The sequence below is a fragment of the Leishmania braziliensis genome, chromosome 16 (genome assembly GCF_000002845.2).
Source record: "Leishmania braziliensis MHOM/BR/75/M2904 complete genome, chromosome 16".
Classification (NCBI taxonomy): Eukaryota; Euglenozoa; class Kinetoplastea; order Trypanosomatida; family Trypanosomatidae; genus Leishmania; species Leishmania braziliensis.
Genome location: NC_009308.2, coordinates 168 through 22,362, shown reverse-complemented (window position 1 = coordinate 22,362; position 22,195 = coordinate 168). Strand labels below are relative to the sequence as shown.

Genomic DNA, 22,195 nt, shown 5'->3' with positions numbered 1-22,195 from the left:
GGTATTCTTTGCCGATTGTGTCTGGACTCTTCTCTGGTCCTCAATGACTTTAAGGAGCGGCGCCTACGTGCCGTGACGTGTACGAGGCAGAGGCGCACGGTGCCTCGACGCCACCTCTTCACGTATGCGCGGTCTCTTTCTCGCTTTGCTTGGTACAGCACAGGCCGACAGCATCGCTCATCACTCACTATTAGGGTTTCAATGAAAGGCACTACCGAGTAGTAGTAAGAGCACGTCTTCTCCGGTGTCCACACGAGCGCCGGGTAATTCTGCGTCGAGGGGAGACTGCGGCTCAGCACTGACGGGTCGTATGAGGCCGAGGACACCTTGCTGGCGCGAGCTGAGACGCGTAACTGCGCCGCTGCAACGCTTCGATGCATCCACGAATTCCGTATGTGTCCCCTCCTGGTGCATCTTCACTGCTGACGCCCACCCACGTACTGCCACGAGAGCGTATTGGTCTGCTGCGAAGCCTGTTTTTCTTTCCAGCTTCCGCTCCTTTACGTGTAGCACACTCCTTCTACCTCCTACCCCTACTCAACTTAATCATGCCTATCTGATCCAGCTCGGCTGCTCCTCGCCTGTCTTCTCTTCCCGCTCTCTAAGAAGCACATACCCAACCCCGTCTCTGTCACTCTCGTCAGAAAGAGCGCTTAACAGCCACCATTCCCTTCCCTACCGCCCCCCCCCCCCCCCCACAAACTGCTTGTGCATCTGAACAGCTGCGAGGATCCTGCCGCCCAGCTTTTATTGGCCGATTTCAAGGCCTTTCTTCTGTGTTCCAGGATCACCTCTCTCCACCCCTCGCTCGCTCTCCCAGCACCACCGCTGCACCTCTTCTCGTCACGTGTGTTCGCGTGCCTCTGTGCGGATCTGCTGAGGACACACACACACACACACACACACACACACGAGAACGACGGAGGATGGGCAAGGGGCGTGACAAGCGCAAGAAGAATGAGGACCCTGCCAAGGCCGCCAAGCGGGCCACTCGGCAGGCGCTGAAGCTGCATAAGGGCGAGAAGAAGGAGAACGGCGAGGAAGCGACGGAGGGCTTCAATAACGAAGAGGCTATCGAGGTAACGCTCAAGCGCATCCAGAAGCAGGAACGAAAGGTGAGAGCCGTGGAGGAGGTCGCTAACGTTGACCCTCCCACGCCGCGCGTCAATGTCGTCTTGGTGTCGCACCCGGAACGCGATAATGAGCTCATCCTCTTCGGCGGTGAGTTCTGGAACGGCGAGAAGACAGAGGCGTACAACGACACATATTTCTTCAATGCCAAGCGCAACACCTGGGCGCGCCTCTCTTCTGCTGTCAAGCCGCCACCACGGAGCAGCAGTCAAGGCGTCATCTACAAGCAGTACCTCATCCTGTTTGGTGGTGAGTTCGTCTCGCAGTCGCAGTCGCAGTATCTGCACTTCAAGGATGTGTGGCGCTTTGACAGCCGCTGCAGCGAGTGGGAGGAGCTGAAGAACCTCAAGGGCGGTCCATCCTCCCGCAGTGGCCACCGAATGGTGTTGTGGAAGCGCAATGCAGTCATGTTTGGCGGCTTCTACGACAATGCCCTGGAGTGCCGCTACTTTGACGATCTGTGGATTCTCTCCAGCCTTGACGGGGCTGGGTGTTGGTCACAGGTGAAGACGGCTCCTATGACAGACCTTCCACACGCGCGCAGCGGGCACAGCATGGGCGTCTACCACGACGAACTCTTTGTCTACGGCGGCTACTCGACGCAGAAGTTTAACCGCTTCAAGAAGTCGGAAGCCACAGTGCACCATGATTTGTGGATGATATCCCTGCAGCAGGAGAAGGAGCACACCCTCAGCGAGGGACTACTGCCAGTGTGGACGAAGATCAAACTCGGTGGTATTCCGCCGCCCATCCGGTGCGGCGTTTCTTGCGCCTTCAAGGACAAGCGACTCTACCTGTTTGGCGGCGTGGTCGACATCGAGTCACCAGGGGGTAAAATGATGTCTACCTTTTACAACGACCTCTATGTGTTTCACATGGACACGAAGCGCTTCTACCCTGTCGTGCTACGACGTGTAGCGAAGCGCGTTGCGGCGTCTGGAAAGCGTGACCACGTGGATGATCTAGCGGCCCAACTTAGCGCGCTGGACCTCTGTCATGACAAGCCAAGTCTCGACTCGGAGACTGATTCTAGCTCCGATGAGAGCGACGATGAGCTCCCCAGCCAGCCGGGGGCGGCGGCTGCGAGCCAGGAACTGAGGGAAAGCTACGAAACAAATCGGCACGGGCAAATTCTGCCGCACCGGCGCATAGACTCTGCGATGGTGGTAATCGGCAACACGCTGTACCTCTACGGTGGCCAGTTTGAAAGCAGCAAGAAGGAGATCACCATGTCCGACCTTTTCGCACTCAATCTGAACAAGCTGGATACATATCAGCCGCTGCTCTCACAGGACTTGTCCGCCGCGTTGTGGTTAGGCAAGGAGTCAGAGAGCAACACCGCTTCGTGGGAAAGCGGTAGCACGGTTGCCAGCGCTGTCTACGATCTGGAGTACGACGAGGACGACGAAGACAACGAGGGTGGTGCTGACAATATGGGGCGGCGCGGCGTGCATTTTGGTAACATGTCGCGCGAGCCTGTGCCCAACTCTGAGGACGATGGCGACGAGGCACCGGAGGCGATTCCCGCCGAGCTCGCAATGGAGGTGACACCAAGTGTCGAAGGAGTGGCGGACGCCATTGCTGGCATTACGCGCACGGGGAAGAAGGGCCTCAGGGTACACAAAGCGCAGCTCCTGGCCCAGCTCGGTGCCTCCGCGGCGGTGCCAACTCCCCAGACGGAGGAGACGTTTGCCGCCTTTTTCGCCAGAACATCCTCCTTCTGGCTGAACACGGCGCGCGAGTCCGTGGAGGGTAAGTGCACCGACCGCCACTTGAAGAAGGAGGCCGCAGAATTCGCGAAGCAGCGCTTCTACGAGGCGCGGGAGTTGTTGGCGCAGCTTCAGCTCGTCGAGGACTGCGAGAAGGAGGAAGCGAAGTTCTTTCGGGAGCGGCGGCTGCAGAAGGAAAAGGAGTGGGAGGAATACGAAGAGGCACAGCGGCGCGTCGAGCAGTGCCCAAGCCATGGAAACGATGAGGCTGATAAGATGTGATTACTCATACGTAAACCCATGAGCGCAATAAGGGCTATAGCACTCCGCAGCAGGTAACGCGACGAAACACAGGTGGCCCAGCCGTACAAGTTCGATCAGCTATTTTGCTCGTATGGGCATGCCAGCGCGTGTGGGTGAGAGGGGGAGACGATTTACGCGTTAGTATACTGACCACTGGTGTGCCTTTCGGTGCCGACGTCTTTTGTGTTCACCATCGCAGCCCCTCCGCCATCCCGGGGGAAGAAGAAGGACACCTCGGTGCGCGGTCTCCAGGGTCCCCGTAAGCACCCTCTGTGGGGAGGCCGGGCAGCCCCCCTCTCCCTACCAAGGCCGAGCCACTTGTGGTGGTGACAGGGCCAAGTATCCACGACGCTAGGAGTTGAGAGCGATGCATCGCCCCACTCATGTCGGCGGACCGGTCGTGGATGGCGCTGCATTGGAGCTCCCTGCTACCCCGAGCGCGTCTGTGCCATGGATGTGATGCGCACCGTGCCAGTGCGACTCGAGCGCATCCCACCCGGTCCTCGCTGTCTGCTGGTGTGGGGTGTGTGAGCCCCCTTGCGGGTGCTGCGCGAGGCGGCGACCGGCACTGTGGGCGTGTGGGTTGGCAGAGTATGAGACAGGGGCCGTGCTGAGGTGGCTGAGTCGGCGCACTGCTGTCGTGTGTGCCTACGGCTGTTTCGCAGCATGCGACGAGGGTCCCTGGCAGGGTCAGGGGGTGGAGGTCGACTCACGTGTTGTATGGGCGGGGAAGGGACACGTGTGAAAGATGAAAAGAAAATCACATACGCTGAGCTGAATTCGGTTTGATGATGAATTACTGTGGTGCGCTTGCATGAGAATTGCTGCGAACACTTGCGTACTGTGAGTGTTCTGGTGCGCCAAACGTTTGCGAGTGCGCGGGCCTCCGTGTGAGTGCAATGCGCTGCTGTGAGCTTCGCGCACGTGCGGGGGATAAGTGGGATCCGTGCGCGCGAGTGTCATTCTTGTTGGACTGCAGCACAGCGGATTCAGACTCGTGCATGCCCGCAGCACGGCGTCTGCTACTTCTCGCTCCTCCCTCCCCCACGACTGTTCCGCAACCCCCTTTGCTGCGTCTTGGGGCTCCGCTGCCCTTTTGGTTTTTGCTGCGGGGATTTTCCTTCGCTGTTCACGCCTTCCGTTGGTGCGCCACCCACCCACATACACACACACACAGAGCGCACCACCTCGTTGGACGCGGTCTCACTACATCTTGTAATGGATGCCAGGCTCATAGACCTTCCAGAGGTGACCCAGAAGGCTGCTCCCTCTTCGTCCCCCAAGGTGCCTCACAGGATGCCGCTACAGCATACCGAGTGGGGCGCTGTCCTGCGTCAGCTCGTAGAGCTCGAAGAGAGAGCGCAGAAGCGCTTGGAGACTGTTAATGTAGAAATACAGTACCTAGAGACCGTTCGCGGCCTCGTCATGTCTGGGAGGCGCAGTGAGCCGTCAGCCCGTCGCCGCTCTGTCGCTGTGCTCTTCCGGAGAAACGATGGAAAGAGAGACCGCGATGAAGTCCCGTTTGTCGGCTACTTGAGTGAGTGTCGGACACAGCGGGGTGAGGCGGCAACTCGCAGCTTCACCCCGTTTCGCCAAGCTGGTCTCTTCATGAGCATCAACAATCCCGCCGTGCGTGTCGCGCCGTTGTCCCTCAGCGCAGATGAAAAAGAGCGTCAGGAGGTGGAGTATATGTTTCCGAGCTGCCCCCCAATTGGCGTGGTCAAAGCAAAGCACTTCCCTTTAGCGACTGCAGCACGGCTCCTCGAGTCACTGACTGCGGCTGGGCTAGACGAGCGCGACTTCGCTCTCTCGGGTACCTCAGCAAGACGGTGTCTCAGCATCCACACAAGTCCCGAACCAAGCGATGTCGAGGCGCTTTGTGCTACAGTCCCCGAGGAGCTGGTGCGCGCGCTGTGTCGTGACAGCATGGGAGATTGCGGTGCGATAGCAAGCTCTCTTTACACGAAGTTGGCAGAGCAGGCAACACTGCGTGCGCTGGTTCTGCCCGAAATGCGCGTGCATAGCGTAAAGCTGCTTCGGCTGCCGCCCTCCCGACAGCAGCTCCTACTTGACACGACGATGTGGACGTTACGGCAGTGCTGTGACTGCTGTGATCGTGACCTGATGGAGAACTTGCACGTCCAGTGGTGCAGAGTACTGCAGAGTACGGCACCGGCCTCACGCGCGCGTACAGTCCTCCAGCGGAAAGCATACGCTACCGCCTACTCTCAGCTATTCCAACGACTGAGCGCTGCCTCCAGTGTGCGACAGGGGTATCTTGTTTTGGTGCTGGCTGTCTGCGGTGATTTCCTCGACCTAGTCGAGGCAGGAAAACTGCCACTTCAACGACCGCACGATTACTTTGTCTTCCGTGGTACGCTTGCAACGCCACGCGGAGGCCAACCCTCGCCAAGGCGGGCGGCGTGAAGTTGTGCATCTGAGGAAGCTGCGGGAAAGAGGCGTTAGGTGCTGAGTCACGCGGTGCACCGCCAGCGAGCCCGGTCAACGGCACAGCCACACGGAAAGCATAAAAAGCGAAAAGGAACGCGTTCACCAACGGTCGACCTGACAGCCGCTACGACTTTAAGTGCCGCTTTGATCCAGCAACGTGGGCTGCCACCATCACTGCGAGGATACCTTTCTTTCCAATTCTGTGGCGTGCGCTGCGCCGCGAGTGCCGGCACAGTCATCGCCGAGACCCTGAACATCACTACCACCCCCTCCCCTGCTGCCGTGTTGCCCATCTCTCTTAAGCAGTCACCCTCACTCAAATCACCCTATCGACGGAACTGCCACCCCTTCTCTCTCTCTACTCCTTCCCACTATTCTATCCCTCTCCTGCTGTGACTCGGCTGTGCTCATTCTCTTCTTGTTGCCCTCAGAGCTCAGCTCTTGGCACCGGTACGCGAACAGCTCCGCCAATCGCCACGGCTTGCTCTTACAGCGTTCCTGGTTGTGTTGCTGCCTTGTCGTTGACACGCAATTCTGCCCATCATGGCCCCGACGGGCACCTACTTGCCCATGACGCGCTGCATCTTGCGTGCGCTGACAGACGATGGATACAGGGAGGTAATGAGCAAGCCTCTGGGGTCGTACTCACTGCAGTGGGAGATAGCGCAGAATCATGCGACTCTATGTCTGCATCAGGTCGTCGATGGCACAGACACCTATCCGTCCCTGTGTGTCGTGGACCTGCTCCCATCCACCCACTGCAGCCTCAGCACTGATACGGCAGTTACAATGGTGGTTCTTCCACCCGGCCCCATTTCTAGTGACAACGCCGGCAAAAGTATCGCGGAGGAAGCTTACCACGATGAGGTCCTGGCCAGCTGTGTTGCTATTCACCTTAACAGAAGCCTCCGCGGAGCGACGGCGCTCGCCACAGCACGCGCTCTCGAGGATCTCCTCATCGAAGATGAGGCTATCGTGCGGGTGAGTGGCGGTTGCCACGATTGCGTGTTTGTGGTGAATGCGTTGGGGGCAGCTGCCAAACGGTCGTCGTGCAGCGCGGCGATGATGGTGAGTCCCGAGTTGTTTCGCAACTTACGAGCTGCCCTCTACAGTCATCCATCACAGGTGCTCATGTCATCCATGCAGTCGGTGAACTACTCTGACACGGTGCTGTACCTTTCCGTGGACGCTTTTCAGGCAGTAGAAGACGAGTCTGGCGAGCTTCTTCACAGGTCTGCCGCTGTACAGAAGTGCGCCCTCACAAAGATTGTTTTGTGCCCTGCGGTAAACGATGCAGCGATGACAGAGCTGTACGGGCTCTACTACCCTGACCTATGCGCACTGTTCACCGCTGCCGCAGCGTCCGCTTGGGAGGGCCGCCTCGTCAGCACAGGCGACGTTCTCTACTTTGAAGAGGACACGCTCAACATGGTGGCTCAGCGACTCGAAGGCGTGGATGTGCTGGAGACTGTGGCCCGCGTGCTGTCGCATGAGGTGCGCAAATGGGCAGAAACGTGGGTGGACGAACACGTCTCCAGCCGCCATCTCCTAGCCCTGCGCGTTACACGGCTGGAGAGCCAAGGCGTCTCAGTCCCCTTTGGTATTCTGCACAACTGTGGTAATGGGGCGGACACCGTCGAGGTGGCGCTCGTGCATCAGCGTAACAGCTTCGACTGGGACGTCACACCGGTGTGGGCACCGTCGCCAGCGCATGGACTTGCCGCGGTCAGTGTGTACGCTCGCCTCCGCGGTGTGCTGCGCAGTGTCGTGACGCCATCGCTGGAGCGCGGCGTGCACACCTTCGTTGTTCATGGGATCAAAGAGAACCTGCCGCGTGAGTTTGTCGAGTGCGCTGTTACGGAGTTTGGTCTTCCAATTCTTCTTGCATCTGCAGAGGGAATGAGGGAGGCGGAGCTGGAGCGGTTGACCCGCACATTTCTCGGCGACACGTGTGGCGCGGCGACCGTGTTGATCGTTCACAACGCGCACACAATCGCTGACTCGTGTCCGCACTTGCTGTCAGTTCTTGACGAGGTGAGCAGTGGTGTGCCAGCGTCGGTGGCAGAGAGTCGACCGCCGGGATCTCGCATACTTTTTCTCCTCTGTGAATCTCTTGAGGCGGTGCCACCGATGATCGCAGCTCGCGCCACCAACACAGACGGGGTGCTGGAGTGCCGCAACCCATCCGAGGACGACCGAGCTTTGTTCATTGCACCGCTGCTCCAGTGGAGCTGCGAGCGCCATCGCGTCCATGCAAGCATCCTTCTGTCTCCGAGGACGCTCGCCGGCTGGACGGTGGGTCTGACATACGCCGACATAGTGGCGCTTGTGGAAGCGTGCGTCCGCGATGCCGCACATAGCGCACAGTGCACCGGAGAGGCACTGGCAGTCGTCAGTGACGTCTCGTGCGAGTCTGTGGTGCAGTCGTATCTCAAGTCACACGGACACAGTGTGGTGTCCACCAAGCTGCAGCCCGTCCGGTGGAGCGATGTGGGTGGGCTGGAGGAAGCCAAGCGGGAGCTACGCGAAATGATCCAACTCCCCATCCTACATCCCGAGATGTTCGAGAATGGCATGAAGAAGAGGACAGGTGTTCTCTTTTACGGCCCCCCCGGCTGCGGTAAGACCCTTCTGGCCAAAGCTGTCGCCACGGAGATGAACATGAACTTTATGTTTGTCAAGGGACCCGAGCTGATCAACCAGTACGTTGGTGAGAGCGAAAAGAACATTCGGCTCTTGTTTCAGCGGGCACGTGACAACTCGCCGTGCATTGTATTCTTCGATGAGATCGATGCACTGGCGCCAGCGCGTGGCGCGAAGGGCGACGCCGGCGGCGTCATGGACCGGATCGTGTCTCAGCTCCTGGTGGAGGTGGACGGCGTTGGCCAGAAGTGCTCTGACGGCACGGCAGGTGGCGACGTGTTCATCATTGGCGCCACGAATCGACCTGACCTGCTCGATCCCGCGCTCCTGCGCCCTGGCCGCTTTGACCGCTTGTGCTACCTCGGTATCCCATCGACGCGCGACGAGCAGCTCTTTACCCTCAAGGCGCTGACCCGCAAGTTCGACATGCATGCCGACGTTGATCTCTTGGCAGTGCTGGAGCCGCTGGACTTTGTGTACACCGGCGCTGACTTCTTCGCTCTGTGCTCGGACGCCATGATGTTTGCCGTAGAGGACGCTCTGGAGGAGGTGCCAGGGCAGACCACGACCGATGCGCTAGCGGAGACCATGGCTGCTGGTACACCACACGCCACTCTTCCACCTGCGACGTCAGCGGCTGAGGAGGAATCGAGGCCGATAAAGGTCTCCATGGAACACTTCCTCCGTGCTCGGGCACAACTGATGCCCTCCGTAACGAAGGCGGACCTTCACAAGTACGAAGCCCTTCAACATAAGTTCAACAAGTCGAGCAAGCGCTAGGAGAAGCTCTTCCCCTCCTCCCCCTTCCCCCTCGCTCTTTACCCGCTCGCTGGGGGCCCACGCACCTGTTTGGTGCACAGGACTGGTGAGGTTCATAAAGTGCAGACGAAACGGCGATCAGGCGTGGCGAACACCGCTATGTCTTTGGCTGACCTTCACTCACCACTGTTCAGCCATGCCCGGCCACTCTTGGTGCCCGTCGACAGCACACGTCTCACGTGTGTGCGACTGTGCATCGAAGGGAAGCTGTGCCTCATGCACAGACGCGTGCGCTGGGGAGGGGGGACGGGACAAAGGAGAGGCGGTGGTGGCAGATCTCGAGTTGACTGAGTGTGTGTTCCCCTTTCCTCCGGGGTCTACCCATTTCATCTTCTTCGCACGCAGGTCTGTCTGTAGGTGCTCGTTCTGAGGATGGTTGATTTGCTGTCGCGCTCATGTCGGTATGCCACTTGACGCATGGGGCACCAAGTGTCGTACCGACATGGAGCGGAGAGAGAGAGAGACAGGTGCTGCGGACAGCATTGACATGACGAGATGAGTTGTTGAATGAAGAATGGGCGGGGGTATTCCTGCAAATCCGGCAGAGAACAAGGCTGCCGCATCGTCTCGGCCACACTTTACTTTCTCATCCTCTGCGCGGCTGCGTCTCGACTCTGCAATGCCGGCTTTCGATGTGCGTGGCCTACTGGCACGGTTGTCAGATACCTTTATTCGATTCACTTGCTCGCGGGTTACATGATTTTACCACTGCGTGTGGGTGCGCATGAGCGGCTGGATCCCCATACGCCATCAAACACTACATATTTTCCCGCTCCCGCATGCTGTTATCTTCTCTGAACACCCACGGCCTTTCTCTGTGTTCATCGTTGCTCGTTTCATTTCCTCTTTCGCTCTACCTCCCCCCTATCGATCCGCTTGATCGCTCACACACCCTCATATCCGTCCTGTACCTTGTAGGCCCCCACTTCCCCCGTAAAGACATTACGCTCATCCGCGCGCCATTGGTGTTCCGGCGCTGTTGTCATGTCCCTTACCGCCATCTCTGCCAAGCGCGTTCGGCGGACATGGGAGCCGGAGGACAAGGCGTGGAACGACGATGTGCTGGAGCTACCGTGGGAGGATGTTCAACCAGCGCTGCACCGGGCATCCATCTTCGCCTTGAAGAATGTCTTCTTTTTTTCTCACGCAACCCCCGTGCAAGCCCTCGCGCTGCGCGTGCTCACGCAATCAGGAACGAGCGCTGTCATGGAGGCGGCAACGGGAAGCGGCAAAACACTCGCCTTTCTGCTCCCCATCATGGAGCGGTGTGTGCGATCCTGCGAGGCGTATGTGAGGTCACACCAGCGACCACCCTTGTCTCGTCACGTACTCGCTGTCATCTTTTCACCGTCGCGCACGCTGGCTGAGCAGACCTTTGTGGTCGGTCGCAACCTGGCGGCTCGCTACCCCTTCAACATCCAGTTCGTTCTGTGCGACGGCGTTGTTCAGAAGCCTGCGGCAGTGCTGCAGCACCTCCAGCGCGGAGCCCGTGGTGCGGGTACGATTCTCGTCACAACGCCGAAGGACTTCGACAAGCTGCTCCCACTGCTGGAGGAGTCACAGAAGACGGCACAGAGCCTCTCCAGTGATGAAGTAGCCGATGTACTGGCTACACAAGACGAGCCAACGCGGCAGCGCTACCTCGCGCGTAGAAAGCAAGTCAGCACCAGCATGGAGAACGATGGGCTCTTCGGTGATGGTGTACGCTTCTATTCCACAATGGAGGCACGCTTCTTCGTTGTCCTTGACGAGGCGGACTTGCTCTACAACTCCCCCGATATGCGACGCACCGTAGAGCAGTTCGTGGCTACGTATCGACGTACCCGCAACCCGGTGAGCCCCCCACCGCATCGTGGCAGGCCAGCTGCGAGGAAGCGGCCAGTGACAGAAAAGAAGAGCGAACAAGAGAGCGCACGGCTGTGGATGGACTTTGCGTTTGTTGGCGCCACTGTTGCCACCTCACCTCTGCTCAACGTGTATGCTGAGAAGATCTGCGCGGAGTGTAGTAGCACTCTGCACATGCTGGCGCTCCGGTCAAACAGTGACTTTGTGTCACAGCTGAGCAACCGCTTCGTAGTGTGCGATGCCGCCAACTTCTTGCCGTATTTTGTCCAGCTGATGAACCTGCACGCGTCGAAGAAGCACTTTGTCTTCTTCAACAACTTCCGTGCTCTTCTGTTTGTGCAACGACTGCTCGCGCTTCTGTGCCAGGGGGCACGCCCACTGCTGTACATCGCGAAGGTGTTTGTGATGTATGAGGGCATGGCAGAAAGCGCCCGCATCGATCAGTACAACAAATTCCTCACTCATGCCAGTCGCAGCGACACGACTCGCAAGCCGAAGAAAGCCCTCTCGGACGCTGAGAAGAAAAATCAGGTGTTCACAAGCGGGTGGAAGCGTGACGGCACGGTGAACATGGGCACGGGCGCCATTCTCCTCTGCACCGACATCGCTGCCTTTGGGCTGGACGTGCGGGATGTCGACTATGTCTATCACTTCGAGCCGCCGGCCACTGTGCAGTCCTACATCCACCGCGTGGGGCGCGTGGGCCGCATGGGCATGAGGGGAAGCAGTATTCTGCTCTTACCCTGCAACGCAGACTCGAACCAGATGCAGTCTTCTCGCGAGCGCAAAACAGGAAGCACGCGCTTCCACACCGTAACCAACACGAAGAACCCCACTGCAGAGCTCCATGCGCCCCGCATTAACGCTGACTCGCTTCCAGAAGAGCGTCGTGCCTACGTGGCAGAGCTCGGTAAACACAGCGTGCTGGAAGAGTACAACATCCCGCCCTTCGCTCCTATTACGTCAACTCTGCGGAATTACATCACCCAGGACGACAAAACCCTGAAGCTCGCAAAGCGCGCCGCGATATCCATGTGTGAGGATCCAGAGGACAAGGAGGGGAAAGCGTGGTTTACCCCACGTCTTGCAGTGCGCGCACTTCTCCTGGATTAGAGGGCGAAGACTTGCGCTTCGGGATCTCCGACATCTCTGCGGGTTGCCTGTGCGCAAATCGTTTAACGACTGCCGTCTTGTTCTTTGATTTCGTATAACGCCCCTTTGAGGACGAATCCTGTCGATGCACAAGAAGCAACTACCACCAAGTGCATGCGACTCGCAAAGGCTTGAGTGGCGCTCGCTTTCTTCCTTCGCTGCCGATCTCGCTGCCGTGCACTCTATCTGCCGCGAGAGCCGTGTTGGGCCAAGGGCGGGAGAAGAAACAAGACGGGCCTCTTTGTGCGTACCAGAGGGACTGTCCTGAGATGACGAGCCGCGAAGGTGGAGGGCTCGCTGGATCAGCGTCTCTTCTTCTCTGATTCACCTCCCACCACCTGCTATATCCTCCGCTTTTTCTTGCTGCTCTGAGCACATCTTCTTTTTCTCTTTAGCGGGGCTTTGTCTCCCTCCCACCCTCTCCTCACTAGTTGGACCCGTTTACTGGTCTTCACTGGTGTCAGCTCCTGGCGTCGACACGCGTGCGTCTTCGTTCCGTAGGGCCCATGAGTGTGCGGCCATGCTCAGGTACAACAACATTGTGGAGAAGGGCGAGCCCCACAACAAGGAGATCATCGACCACGTGTTAGACCATGTGACAGAGTTTCCGACACCGAGGGTGGTCCCCATGGGCGACGGCAAAGTCGACTGCATTGTGCTCGAGAACGTTTTGACGCACGAAGAGTGCGATCAGCTCATAGAGGCGTGCGAGACGGTCGGCTACACATTCTGGCTCCAGAAGAACCACCACGACACCAACGGAGAAGCCGCGTGTGACAGTGCCTCGAAAGCGGTACGCGTCGTTGACACCATCGAGGCGAACTTTCCGAACCTCTCGGCAAAACTGTACGAGCGCATCTCCCGTGTCGTTTCCCTCGAGTCGAAGTGCTTTTCAGAAAATATGCCCAACGCTGAGGAGCTCTTCGAGCGTGACCTGGCCGGAACGTGGGTGCCGCACGCGCTATCCGAGAACCTTCTCTTCGGCCGTTACCGCCCCGGCGGCCACTTCATGCCGCACGCCGACGGCTCCACCATTGTCGACCTCAATACCCGCTCCCTCTACACGCTCCTCATCTACCTCAACGACTGCTCGCATGGCGGAGAGACGTTTGTCTTTTCGGGCGAGCAGTGCAGCGTCATGTACCTGGATGAGGAGGAGAACCGGTACCGCGGTAACACAGCGCGTCGAGTGGGCGCCGTGCACCCCAAGAAGGGCTCAGCCGCATTGTTCTACTGCAACCTGCTACACGAAGGGGCACCAGTGGTGCAGGGGTACAAGTACATCTGCCGCGCTGATTTGCTTTACCGTCGCACACCTTCCATTCTCACATCGGAGGCGGATGTGAAGGCGTTCAACCTGTACCAGGAGGCGCGTCTGGCCGAAAGCCACGGGGACGCTGAGCGGGCATGCCAGCTATTTCAGCGCGTGAGAAGGCTCTCCAATGGTGTCGCCGCCCTTTTTCAGATTGATTAGGATACGACAAGGGAAACAGCCCTACAGAGTTGCGTATTCTCACCTTAAGCTTCACGTAGGCGTGTGTCTGGCCCAACTAGCGGCCTGCTGCTTCTCCCCTCTCGGAGCCCGACATCGGCTATAGCTCCATGTTATTCTGCTAGCGACGTGCTGCTGCCGTGCAGCACACGCTGCGCCGCGTAAGCGACCCACGCCTCTCACGGGCTCTGAAGGGCGGAAAGATACGCGGCAAAGAAAGAGGAGAGGCGCAGACGGTGTGCTTCAGGAGATTCATACCTCTGCTGCCGGGGATCCCCGAGGCCGTCTCTGCTCTGTCGCCAGCGCAGAAGCGCGTCATCTGCCTTACCCTCCAAACATTCCTTGGGATCCCCACTGGTCCGTGCACGCCATACAGTCCCCCTTCTTCTCCCTCCGGCGTCTCATTCTCTGACCTTTCCGACCTCAGCCACCATTTTTCCCCTCCTCAGACTTCATGCAACACCAAGAGGACTACGCATCCGATGCCTCCAAGGATGAGCAATACTTTGAGAGCTATGCGGACCTCAGCGTCCACAAGGCCATGCTTCGCGACCGCCCACGCATGAACTTCTACAAGACACTGCTCACTGACAGGTCTGTTGTCGAGGGCAAGGTGGTCGTCGACGTGGGCTCTGGCTCGGGCATCTTATCCTGCTGGGCAGCCCAGTCAGGCGCCGCGCACGTACTCTCTATTGAGGCATCCTCCCTCGCGGAGGTACAGCGGCAAATCATTTCGGACAACGGTGTGGCCGGCCGCGTCACTGTAATCCCGTGCACCGTCGAGGAGGTTGTTGCTGCCGGTGTGGAGGTCTTTCTGCACACACACCCGTGTGTCCGCCTTCACGGTGGCGTAGCGCTTGTAGTCTCAGAGTGGATGGGCTTCTACCTCTTCCACGAGTGCATGTTGCCGTCTGTCATACGAGCTCGTAATTTTTTCCGAGAGGTGAACGCAGCACTTCAGTCATCGCTCCCAGTCTGCATGCTCCCCTCCAACGGGCGACTCCTGGCTGCGCCCATCACACTCAAGCCCTACTACGCGGAGACCTTTGCTGCCTTTTGGGACAGCGTGGACGATGTCTGCCTGCACGCCCTCGGCAAGCTTGACTTCCAGGAGCACATCGAGGCCACATCGCCGTTGGTCGACGTCATGCCGCCGCGTGCTCTACTGCACGACGGTGCGGTCTTTTGGGAAGGCAGCTTTGACACCCTTTCCATTGACGACCTCTCTAGCATCGTGGCGGCGCGCACCTTTGACTTCTCCACTTGCATCACCACCGCTTCCGCAAAGGCGAGCCTTGTCGAGACAGGCCATTTTACTGTGGACGGCTTTACTCTGTGGTTTCAGGTGAGCTACGGCGATGCCGTTCTTGATACGTCTCCGCTGGCCCCACCAACGCACTGGAAGCAGACTACAGTTCTCCTGCCGCGGGAGTTCCGTGATGTGCAGGCGGTATCGTTTCACGACCTCTATGAGCAGTTGGAGCTGAGCCTCCGACTTACGGCGAAAGACCTTGCGCAGCGGTGCTACAGGATTGAGTTTGAACTCAACTAGTCCACGCAGCGGTGGGGGGTCGTTCTTTGCTTGTGATTGCCTTCCGGACGTCACTTAGCGGGGGGATACACACCAAGTTTTTCACCCATACCTCTATCTCGCTCGCTTCGTTTCGCGCGTCAACAGGAGTGTGTGCTTTGGAGTGTGTCTCTGCCCACACCACGTGCCACACAGGGAGGCGCTACGTACGGAAGGTGTTTTGATCGCTGTGTTGGCGATTCTCTACGTTCCTTTATCAGACGGTGCTGCACTCTACTCTGTTTCCCTTTGGTGTAACGCTGCAAGTGCGTAAGCCCAGTGCTTTGTCGGGTGACATGGTTTTGGCTGCATCCTCTACACTACGTTTACTTCCGCCACTCTCTCTCTCTGCTGCTCCCCCCCCCTTCACTCTTCTCTGCTGGCCTTCTTTGACTTTGAGTTTACGTAGAACAGCTCTGCCTGGGACCGCTTGTGCTGACGTTCTCTCGTCTCACCATCTTTTCTCTCTTCCTTCCTCTGCTCTGCACGGGGTCACCATGTCTATCGGGAGCCTCTCCGATATCACGCTGCAGTACCTCGAGTCTAAGGGTATTCGGTTCATACTAGATGAGGCCATGCACAATGTGGTGCTTCAGATGCCCGAGGACCCACTCGCGTTCCTTGAGAAGGAGTTCCGCAGGCCCACCCCAGTTCAGGTCATTCTCACCGGCCCATGTGGCAGTGGGAAGACAACACTGGCAGCGAAGTTGGCTGCTCATTACGGTATCGCCCACGTCAGTGCAACTGTCGCAGATGTCGGGGACGTGGCGATGCCTGCTGATATGCTGGGGGAACTGAAGGGTCTGCAACAGGAGGGTAAGGGCTGGGTGCTGGACGGTTTCCCGCAGACCCGCGCGGATGCTATTCAACTGCAGACGTCGGGGATATCGCCGCAGCTACTTTTTGAACTGCAGGTCCCACCAGCCGTAGCGCTGGAGCGCGCCACTGCACATGCGGGTGCCTCATCCAAGCATACAGAAGCCGCTGCCCCTATCGTAAAGTCCTACCACCTCTACGATGTGCGCAGAACAGAGATCGTCACCTCCTACCAGCCGTTCTACCGCGCCATCGATGCCACTGTCACTGCAGACGAAGTCGCTGCGAATGTCATGAAGGCAATCGACACTCTGCATCTCTCGTGAAAGACAAGTATCGCTTCCTTCCGGCACGAAAAGCGGAGACAACGTACTGCTGTCCTGCTGTTGCACCGGGGCGCAGTGAACAGCACCGGCCCACAGTTTGTTTTGAGGTGGTGAGGTATGGCGACTGTAGTTCGTTGCTGCACGATGTAAAAAAAAAAGCCCTTTTATGGTTGCTTCTTTGCACCAGAGAGCGGAGGGGGCTTTCCAGCTTCTCCTGCATGTATCCAGCACGCCAGGAATAGCTGCCGAGTGCGTCCAGAAGGGATGTGCATGGTGGAGAGCGTCTCTCTTTGCTGAATCGTTTATAGACCCAACGTGCACTAGTGCATTTTGTGCACCTCTCCATGTGAGTTCCTCCGTACAAGTCTGCATAGGCACGTACACGTGTTGCCCTTCTTGTCTTTCTTTCACTGTCGGCCAGCCCATCTTTCCTGTTCTAACTCTCCTCTCTTCCTCCCACGTATTGTTTAGCATCCACGCCAGCGTAGCAGGGTGATCATGTTCTCCACCTCCGCCGTGCAACTGCGTCATCGCCTGTTTCACTCCGTGCGTCAAAATGTGCCTTTCCACTTCAACCCTGTGCAGTCAATCTTCCCGCTTATCTACGAGAACAACCTCCTCGCCAAACCACGCCTCAGCTGGAAGGACTTTGAGGGACGGAAAGCCTTCGACGCCGATCATCCCCTCCCCGTTGTGGGGACGCGACTCAATGAGCGCACCACTACGCACAAGTGGTCTCATTGGGATCAGTACATCAACCCGCAGATCACACAGAGTTGGAGAGATCTGACGCCGTCGCCTGAGTACGTTGGGCCACGCAGCGGTCACAACGTCATCAAGATGGGGTGGATGAAGATTGGCGGTAGCTGGAAGTACTCTCGTAGCTACAACGACGCACGACGTGGTTTTGCCAAGGGACAGTGGCAGGAGCGCAAGATGACGCCTCGCTTCATGCTGGCACCGCGCGTGTCCGCTGGGGGTCCGCGCAACCGGTACGAAGGCAAGGCGTCCTTCTCGCGCCTCAACCTCAGCAAACTGCTCTGGGCTGTAGATACCGGCCGACTAAACCCGAATGAGACCATCACGCTCTATCACCTGCGCCATGCAAAGGTCATTGCGGACCGCGAAATTCTCTGGCCAGGTATGGTGCTGCTTGCCGGTAGCGTGGAGCGTGTCCCGTATCCGATGCACGTCGAGCTGCAGAATGCGTCTGCTAAGGCTATCCAGCTGCTCGAAGAGGCAGGGGGCACCTTCACAAACGTGTACATGTCGCACCAGGGTCTCTACGAGGAGCTCCACCCGGAGGAGTTCCCGACCTTTATGGAGCAGGAACTGCCGGAGAGAAAGGGGCTCGAAAACTTCGCGACACATCCGCGGAAGCGCGGCTGGCTGGCACAGTGGTACGAGGACGAGGGCCGCTATGCCCATCCCAGTGCTGGACGATGCTCTGCACACTATGTGCGGCCTCCGACCGATCGCGACTTCCCCGCCACCATCGAGGAGTACGAGCTAGCAAAGCACCACCAGAAATGGCACCTGAACCAGCCTGGAAGCGCTACCGTTTTGCCGTGGCACTCCCTCAACACCGCTGACATGGCGCGGCGGTCAGCCGGCCGACTGTAGGCGGAACCACTTGTGCCCAGGGACACAGACAAAGAGGAGCGCTTGCTCGCGATTTCGTTGCTGTTAATCCGTCTGCAGAAAAGTTCAAGCAAAGAAGCTAAGAAGCTCGTCGCCAAGACAACAAAACGGGCAAGCAGGGGCACGTGTCTCTCTCCGCGACAGGTGTCTCGACGCACCACATGAAGCACACCGCTGGCTCCCCTCCAATCACCGAACTCTGTCCTGGTAAGGAGGAGGAAAAGCCAAGAATCTGCCAACGTCACGCCCATACTCCTCTCTCCCCCCCCTCTCCCTCGCTGCATGACTTTATCATTGTGCTGCGCTTTCACCGCTTTAGTTTCCCGGAAGCTGTGCCGAGGACGTAGAGCTTCCTTTCGCTCCTCACCGTCTTCTCTCCTTTTCCGCAGGGCAAAGCATCCATGACGACGCGGGTGGAGCTACGTAAAGTGCAGGTGCTGGGTCCCACTTCCAGCAAGTTCGACGACCCGATTCGCATGCACCTCGTGCTTGAAGTGTTTGAAAAGCCGCCCAAAGACGCAATCGACGTAACCTTCACCTGGTCACCAGTGTGGGACTTCCCTGTTGACCAGGAGCTAGACGAGATGGAGGTGGGGCCTCTCACAACGCTCGGGAGGCACGAGTTCACTATCGAAAGCGATCCACCGAACGTGGCCGACATCCCAGATCCCACCGGTCCAACTGCCTTGATCGTGTCCCTCAAGTATAAGGGTCAAGAGTTTCTTCACATTGGGTACAACGTCATAGTGACCTGCGACGGTGACCTGCCCGATGTCTTCACCTCAACCGAGCAGCTCACCCGCCACATTGGAATGTGCTACCCCAAAGTACGCCACATTGCATGGGACGAAGCGACCTCTGCTGCACCATCGTTCTCTGATTCCAGCTCGGAGAGCGCCTCGGAAAGCGGGGAAGGTCCTACGAAGCGCGCTAAAAGAGAGCGTGCAGTGCAGTCCTAGGCCTTATCTACTGCACAGATGGCTTTGAGGCGCTCATAGATGGATAACGTGGCAGTCTGCCACTTGCAATGAGTCTCGGCAAACACGGCTGCGAATCGGTGAGCAACCTGTTCCTTGACACCCATAAACTCCGTGGCCTGACTTACTCGGAGAAGACTGTGGAACTTTGCGTTGATCGATATCCTGCCGGGAGCTCAGAAAGTGTCATGTCGCACTTTCCACAGGCCCTTCCCAGCATTCAAGAGCGAAAGACGGTTTCACTGCAGCAGCCCCGCACTCCGAGATGCCTGCTGACGCACTGAAGATGATCATTCACTTTGCCATGAGCTCGTAACAGCGTTCTGCAGAAGTGGTGGAGCGATGCTTTTCTGCAGCACGGTCTCACCCTTTATACTGCTTAATGCTTATTTCCCTAGGGATACCACAACGAGAACATCCTCGCAACGGCCATGGGCTCCCGGTGCCTGCTTGTAGGAGAGGTTTATTGCTCCTTAAAAAAAGCGTCCTATGTGCCGTGTTGTCAACCCAGCGCATTGCACGTGCGGTGTAGTTTCAAACACGAGGCACACTGGCAGCTGTGCAGCCAGCGTGTATCCTCCTCACCTCATATCCAGCAGGGGTGTTCTCCAATGACAAGCGCACTAAGACGTCATACCACTTCTGCTGGCAAGCTTACCATGAAGCACACCTGCCGACCAATTTATGGAGTTCTTGGGCGGCACTTGTTCTGATTCGGCGACAGCATCGCGCTGTGCCACCTACCCCCAAGTTCGTACTCCAGATCGAGGACTCCTCAATGTTCATCAGGACCGTGCGTCGAGTGCACCCTCTGCTCTGCCCCCCCCCCCCCCCCCCCCCTCACGTCGCAGCCGACTTTGTGCTCTAGATCCTGCAGTACTTCAAAACATGGATTGAGAGGAAGGCATGAAATGCCGGGGTGGCGCACGTTCCCCTAGCAGAGAAGGTGTTTTTCAATGAAGTGCATGCATTACTCCTCTCTGCGACTAACGCCTTCTCCTCTCTCTTTTTCCGCCATCCAGACAACAACCTACTTCGCTGACGAACTGGATACCGAACGTTACCATGTAGCTCGACAGGTACTTTCTTTTCATCGCTTCATCTGTTCACACACGTTCACCAGAACCTTTGCCACCCTCAGACGCGATTCTGCTTTCTTCCTTCTGCTTTGAACTCCCCTGAAGAAATCGAAACGCTTTCGCAACCACCACAATGCATGTCTCAGCCGCCGACTCGAGCAAAATCCTTAACACTATGCCGGCCATAAAGACATCGAACTCAACCTCGAGCACCTCTGCAAAGCCCTTCCGGAGAAGCCACATCATTCGTTGACAATATGGTTCGCCCCGCAGTGCGAAGCGACCTACTTGACCCTGGTGACGGTACACACACACCCAGCAGCAGACCATAGCCCGACTAAATCCACAGGTGCTGAACATGAGAAGGCATAAAGCAGCTCACTAGTTTTTGCCAGGAGAGAGCCCCAGACACCGAGTGGATCGCGTACACGTTCAGGACAAAATAAAGGTGATGTTTGACATCACACGCTGGAGTCCTGCAATGTGTGCCGTGCCCCCTGAGCAAACCTGCGCTTTCCGCACTGCACGCTTTCTCGACAGCATCGTCTGCAGCGCAGAAGGATGCTACAATGAATCAAGTCCATCATGGTCTAGCATCTCCCGTCGTCGCCGATCGAGAGGTTACCCTCGGTGACTCTACAAGCTAACTGCGCCTGAACTGTGTTTTGCTCCTCGCAGCATTGTGCCATTTCACATAACTCCGCTGCGCCCGCTTCCCATCAACGGCTGCTACGAGGCTTATGTCCAGCACCTCTGTCAACTTCCTAGGGTTAAGGGACTTCATATACACCTGTTCGTCCGCCGTGTCGTTCCCCATCAGAAGATTCTCTGAGTCCTTCCCGGATACTGACACTGCATAGCTGCCAAAAGGTCTAAAACACCACCCGCTAGCCACACCGCCACCCGTCCAAAGCATTTATGCACGACGTAGCGCTTAGTTTAACGCCAATCAAATGGAAGCGTATGGTAGAATGAAATGTGCTTCATCGCCGCCCACGTGCGATTCAAAAAAGTCAACGCATCATCGCCTGCTTCCAGGTTGCCACTAGACAACCTAAACAAACAGCAGTCTACAGAATACCAACAGCCTCCCCAAGCCTCGTGAGCCCTCCTCTATAAAGGGCCACTTTGCACACATAACTTCACGACATCTTCGCCAACAGTATAGGGAAAATCATGCAACGGGTCCACGGGTTAGGGTCCACGGGTTAGGGTCCACGGGTTAGGGTCCACGGGTTAGGGACCACGGGTTAGGGTCCACGGGTTAGGGTCCACGGGTTAGGGTCCACGGGTTAGGGTCCACGGGTTAGGGTCCACGGGTTAGGGTCCACGGGTTAGGGTCCACGGGTTAGGGTCCACGGGTTAGGGTCCACGGGTTAGGGTCCACGGGTTAGGGTCCACGGGTTAGGGTCCACGGGTTAGGGTCCACGGGTTAGGGTCCACGGGTTAGGGTCCACGGGTTAGGGTCCACGGGTTAGGGTCCACGGGTTAGGGTCCACGGGTTAGGGTCCACGGGTTAGGGTCCACGGGTTAGGGTCCACGGGTTAGGGTCCACGGGTTAGGGTCCACGGGTTAGGGTCCACGGGTTAGGGTCCACGGGTTAGGGTCCACGGGTTAGGGTCCACGGGTTAGGGTCCACGGGTTAGGGTCCACGGGTTAGGGTCCACGGGTTAGGGTCCACGGGTTAGGGTCCACGGGTTAGGGTCCACGGGTTAGGGTCCACGGGTTAGGGTCCACGGGTTAGGGTCCACGGGTTAGGGTCCACGGGTTAGGGTCCACGGGTTAGGGTCCACGGGTTAGGGTCCACGGGTTAGGGTCCACGGGTTAGGGTCCACGGGTTAGGGTCCACGGGTTAGGGTCCACGGGTTAGGGTCCACGGGTTAGGGTCCACGGGTTAGGGTTAGGGTTAGGGTTAGGGTTAGGGTTAGGGTTAGGGTTAGGGTTAGGGTTAGGGTTAGGGTTAGGGTTAGGGTTAGGGTTAGGGTTAGGGTTAGGGTTAGGGTTAGGGTTAGGGTTAGGGTTAGGGTTAGGGTTAGGGTTAGGGTTAGGGTTAGGGTTAGGGTTAGGGTTAGGGTTAGGGTTAGGGTTAGGGTTAGGGTTAGGGTTAGGGTTAGGGTTAGGGTTAGGGTTAGGGTTAGGGTTAGGGTTAGGGTTAGGGTTAGGGTTAGGGTTAGGGTTAGGGTTAGGGTTAGGGTTAGGGTTAGGGTTAGGGTTAGGGTTAGGGTTAGCATTAACTCCCTG

General features: G+C 57.8%; 9 protein-coding genes across 9 annotated transcripts; all 9 read left to right on the top strand.

The window, feature by feature from the left end:
- Positions 1 to 926: 926 nt before the first annotated feature.
- Positions 927 to 3,122, top strand: LBRM_16_0090 (conserved hypothetical protein; the record flags this gene model as incomplete). Its single annotated transcript, XM_001563564.1, has 1 exon — positions 927 to 3,122. The coding sequence occupies one exon, from the start codon at positions 927 to 929 to the stop codon at positions 3,120 to 3,122; it is 2,196 nt and encodes a 731-aa protein (XP_001563614.1).
- Positions 3,123 to 4,568: 1,446 nt separating this feature from the next.
- LBRM_16_0080 (conserved hypothetical protein) lies at positions 4,569 to 5,570 on the top strand (the record flags this gene model as incomplete). Its single annotated transcript, XM_001563563.1, has 1 exon — positions 4,569 to 5,570. One exon carries the CDS (start codon positions 4,569 to 4,571, stop codon positions 5,568 to 5,570), a length of 1,002 nt encoding a protein of 333 aa, XP_001563613.1.
- A 567-nt stretch (positions 5,571 to 6,137) lies between these two features.
- Positions 6,138 to 9,017, top strand: LBRM_16_0070 (putative peroxisome assembly protein; the record flags this gene model as incomplete). The annotated part of the gene is made up of 1 exon (XM_001563562.2): positions 6,138 to 9,017. The coding sequence occupies one exon, from the start codon at positions 6,138 to 6,140 to the stop codon at positions 9,015 to 9,017; it is 2,880 nt and encodes a 959-aa protein (XP_001563612.2).
- Positions 9,018 to 10,040: 1,023 nt separating this feature from the next.
- LBRM_16_0060 (conserved hypothetical protein) lies at positions 10,041 to 12,014 on the top strand (the record flags this gene model as incomplete). The annotated part of the gene is made up of 1 exon (XM_001563561.1): positions 10,041 to 12,014. The coding sequence occupies one exon, from the start codon at positions 10,041 to 10,043 to the stop codon at positions 12,012 to 12,014; it is 1,974 nt and encodes a 657-aa protein (XP_001563611.1).
- Positions 12,015 to 12,573: 559 nt separating this feature from the next.
- LBRM_16_0050 (conserved hypothetical protein) lies at positions 12,574 to 13,527 on the top strand (the record flags this gene model as incomplete). Its single annotated transcript, XM_001563560.1, has 1 exon — positions 12,574 to 13,527. The coding sequence occupies one exon, from the start codon at positions 12,574 to 12,576 to the stop codon at positions 13,525 to 13,527; it is 954 nt and encodes a 317-aa protein (XP_001563610.1).
- Positions 13,528 to 13,999: 472 nt separating this feature from the next.
- On the top strand, positions 14,000 to 15,097 carry PRMT6 (arginine N-methyltransferase, type I; the record flags this gene model as incomplete). Its single annotated transcript, XM_001563559.1, has 1 exon — positions 14,000 to 15,097. The coding sequence occupies one exon, from the start codon at positions 14,000 to 14,002 to the stop codon at positions 15,095 to 15,097; it is 1,098 nt and encodes a 365-aa protein (XP_001563609.1).
- A 515-nt stretch (positions 15,098 to 15,612) lies between these two features.
- Positions 15,613 to 16,257, top strand: LBRM_16_0030 (conserved hypothetical protein; the record flags this gene model as incomplete). Its single annotated transcript, XM_001563558.1, has 1 exon — positions 15,613 to 16,257. One exon carries the CDS (start codon positions 15,613 to 15,615, stop codon positions 16,255 to 16,257), a length of 645 nt encoding a protein of 214 aa, XP_001563608.1.
- A 498-nt stretch (positions 16,258 to 16,755) lies between these two features.
- Positions 16,756 to 17,880, top strand: LBRM_16_0020 (conserved hypothetical protein; the record flags this gene model as incomplete). The annotated part of the gene is made up of 1 exon (XM_001563557.2): positions 16,756 to 17,880. One exon carries the CDS (start codon positions 16,756 to 16,758, stop codon positions 17,878 to 17,880), a length of 1,125 nt encoding a protein of 374 aa, XP_001563607.2.
- Positions 17,881 to 18,299: 419 nt separating this feature from the next.
- Positions 18,300 to 18,857, top strand: LBRM_16_0010 (anti-silencing protein a-like protein; the record flags this gene model as incomplete). Its single annotated transcript, XM_001563556.1, has 1 exon — positions 18,300 to 18,857. One exon carries the CDS (start codon positions 18,300 to 18,302, stop codon positions 18,855 to 18,857), a length of 558 nt encoding a protein of 185 aa, XP_001563606.1.
- Between the last annotated feature and the right edge of the window lie 3,338 nt (positions 18,858 to 22,195).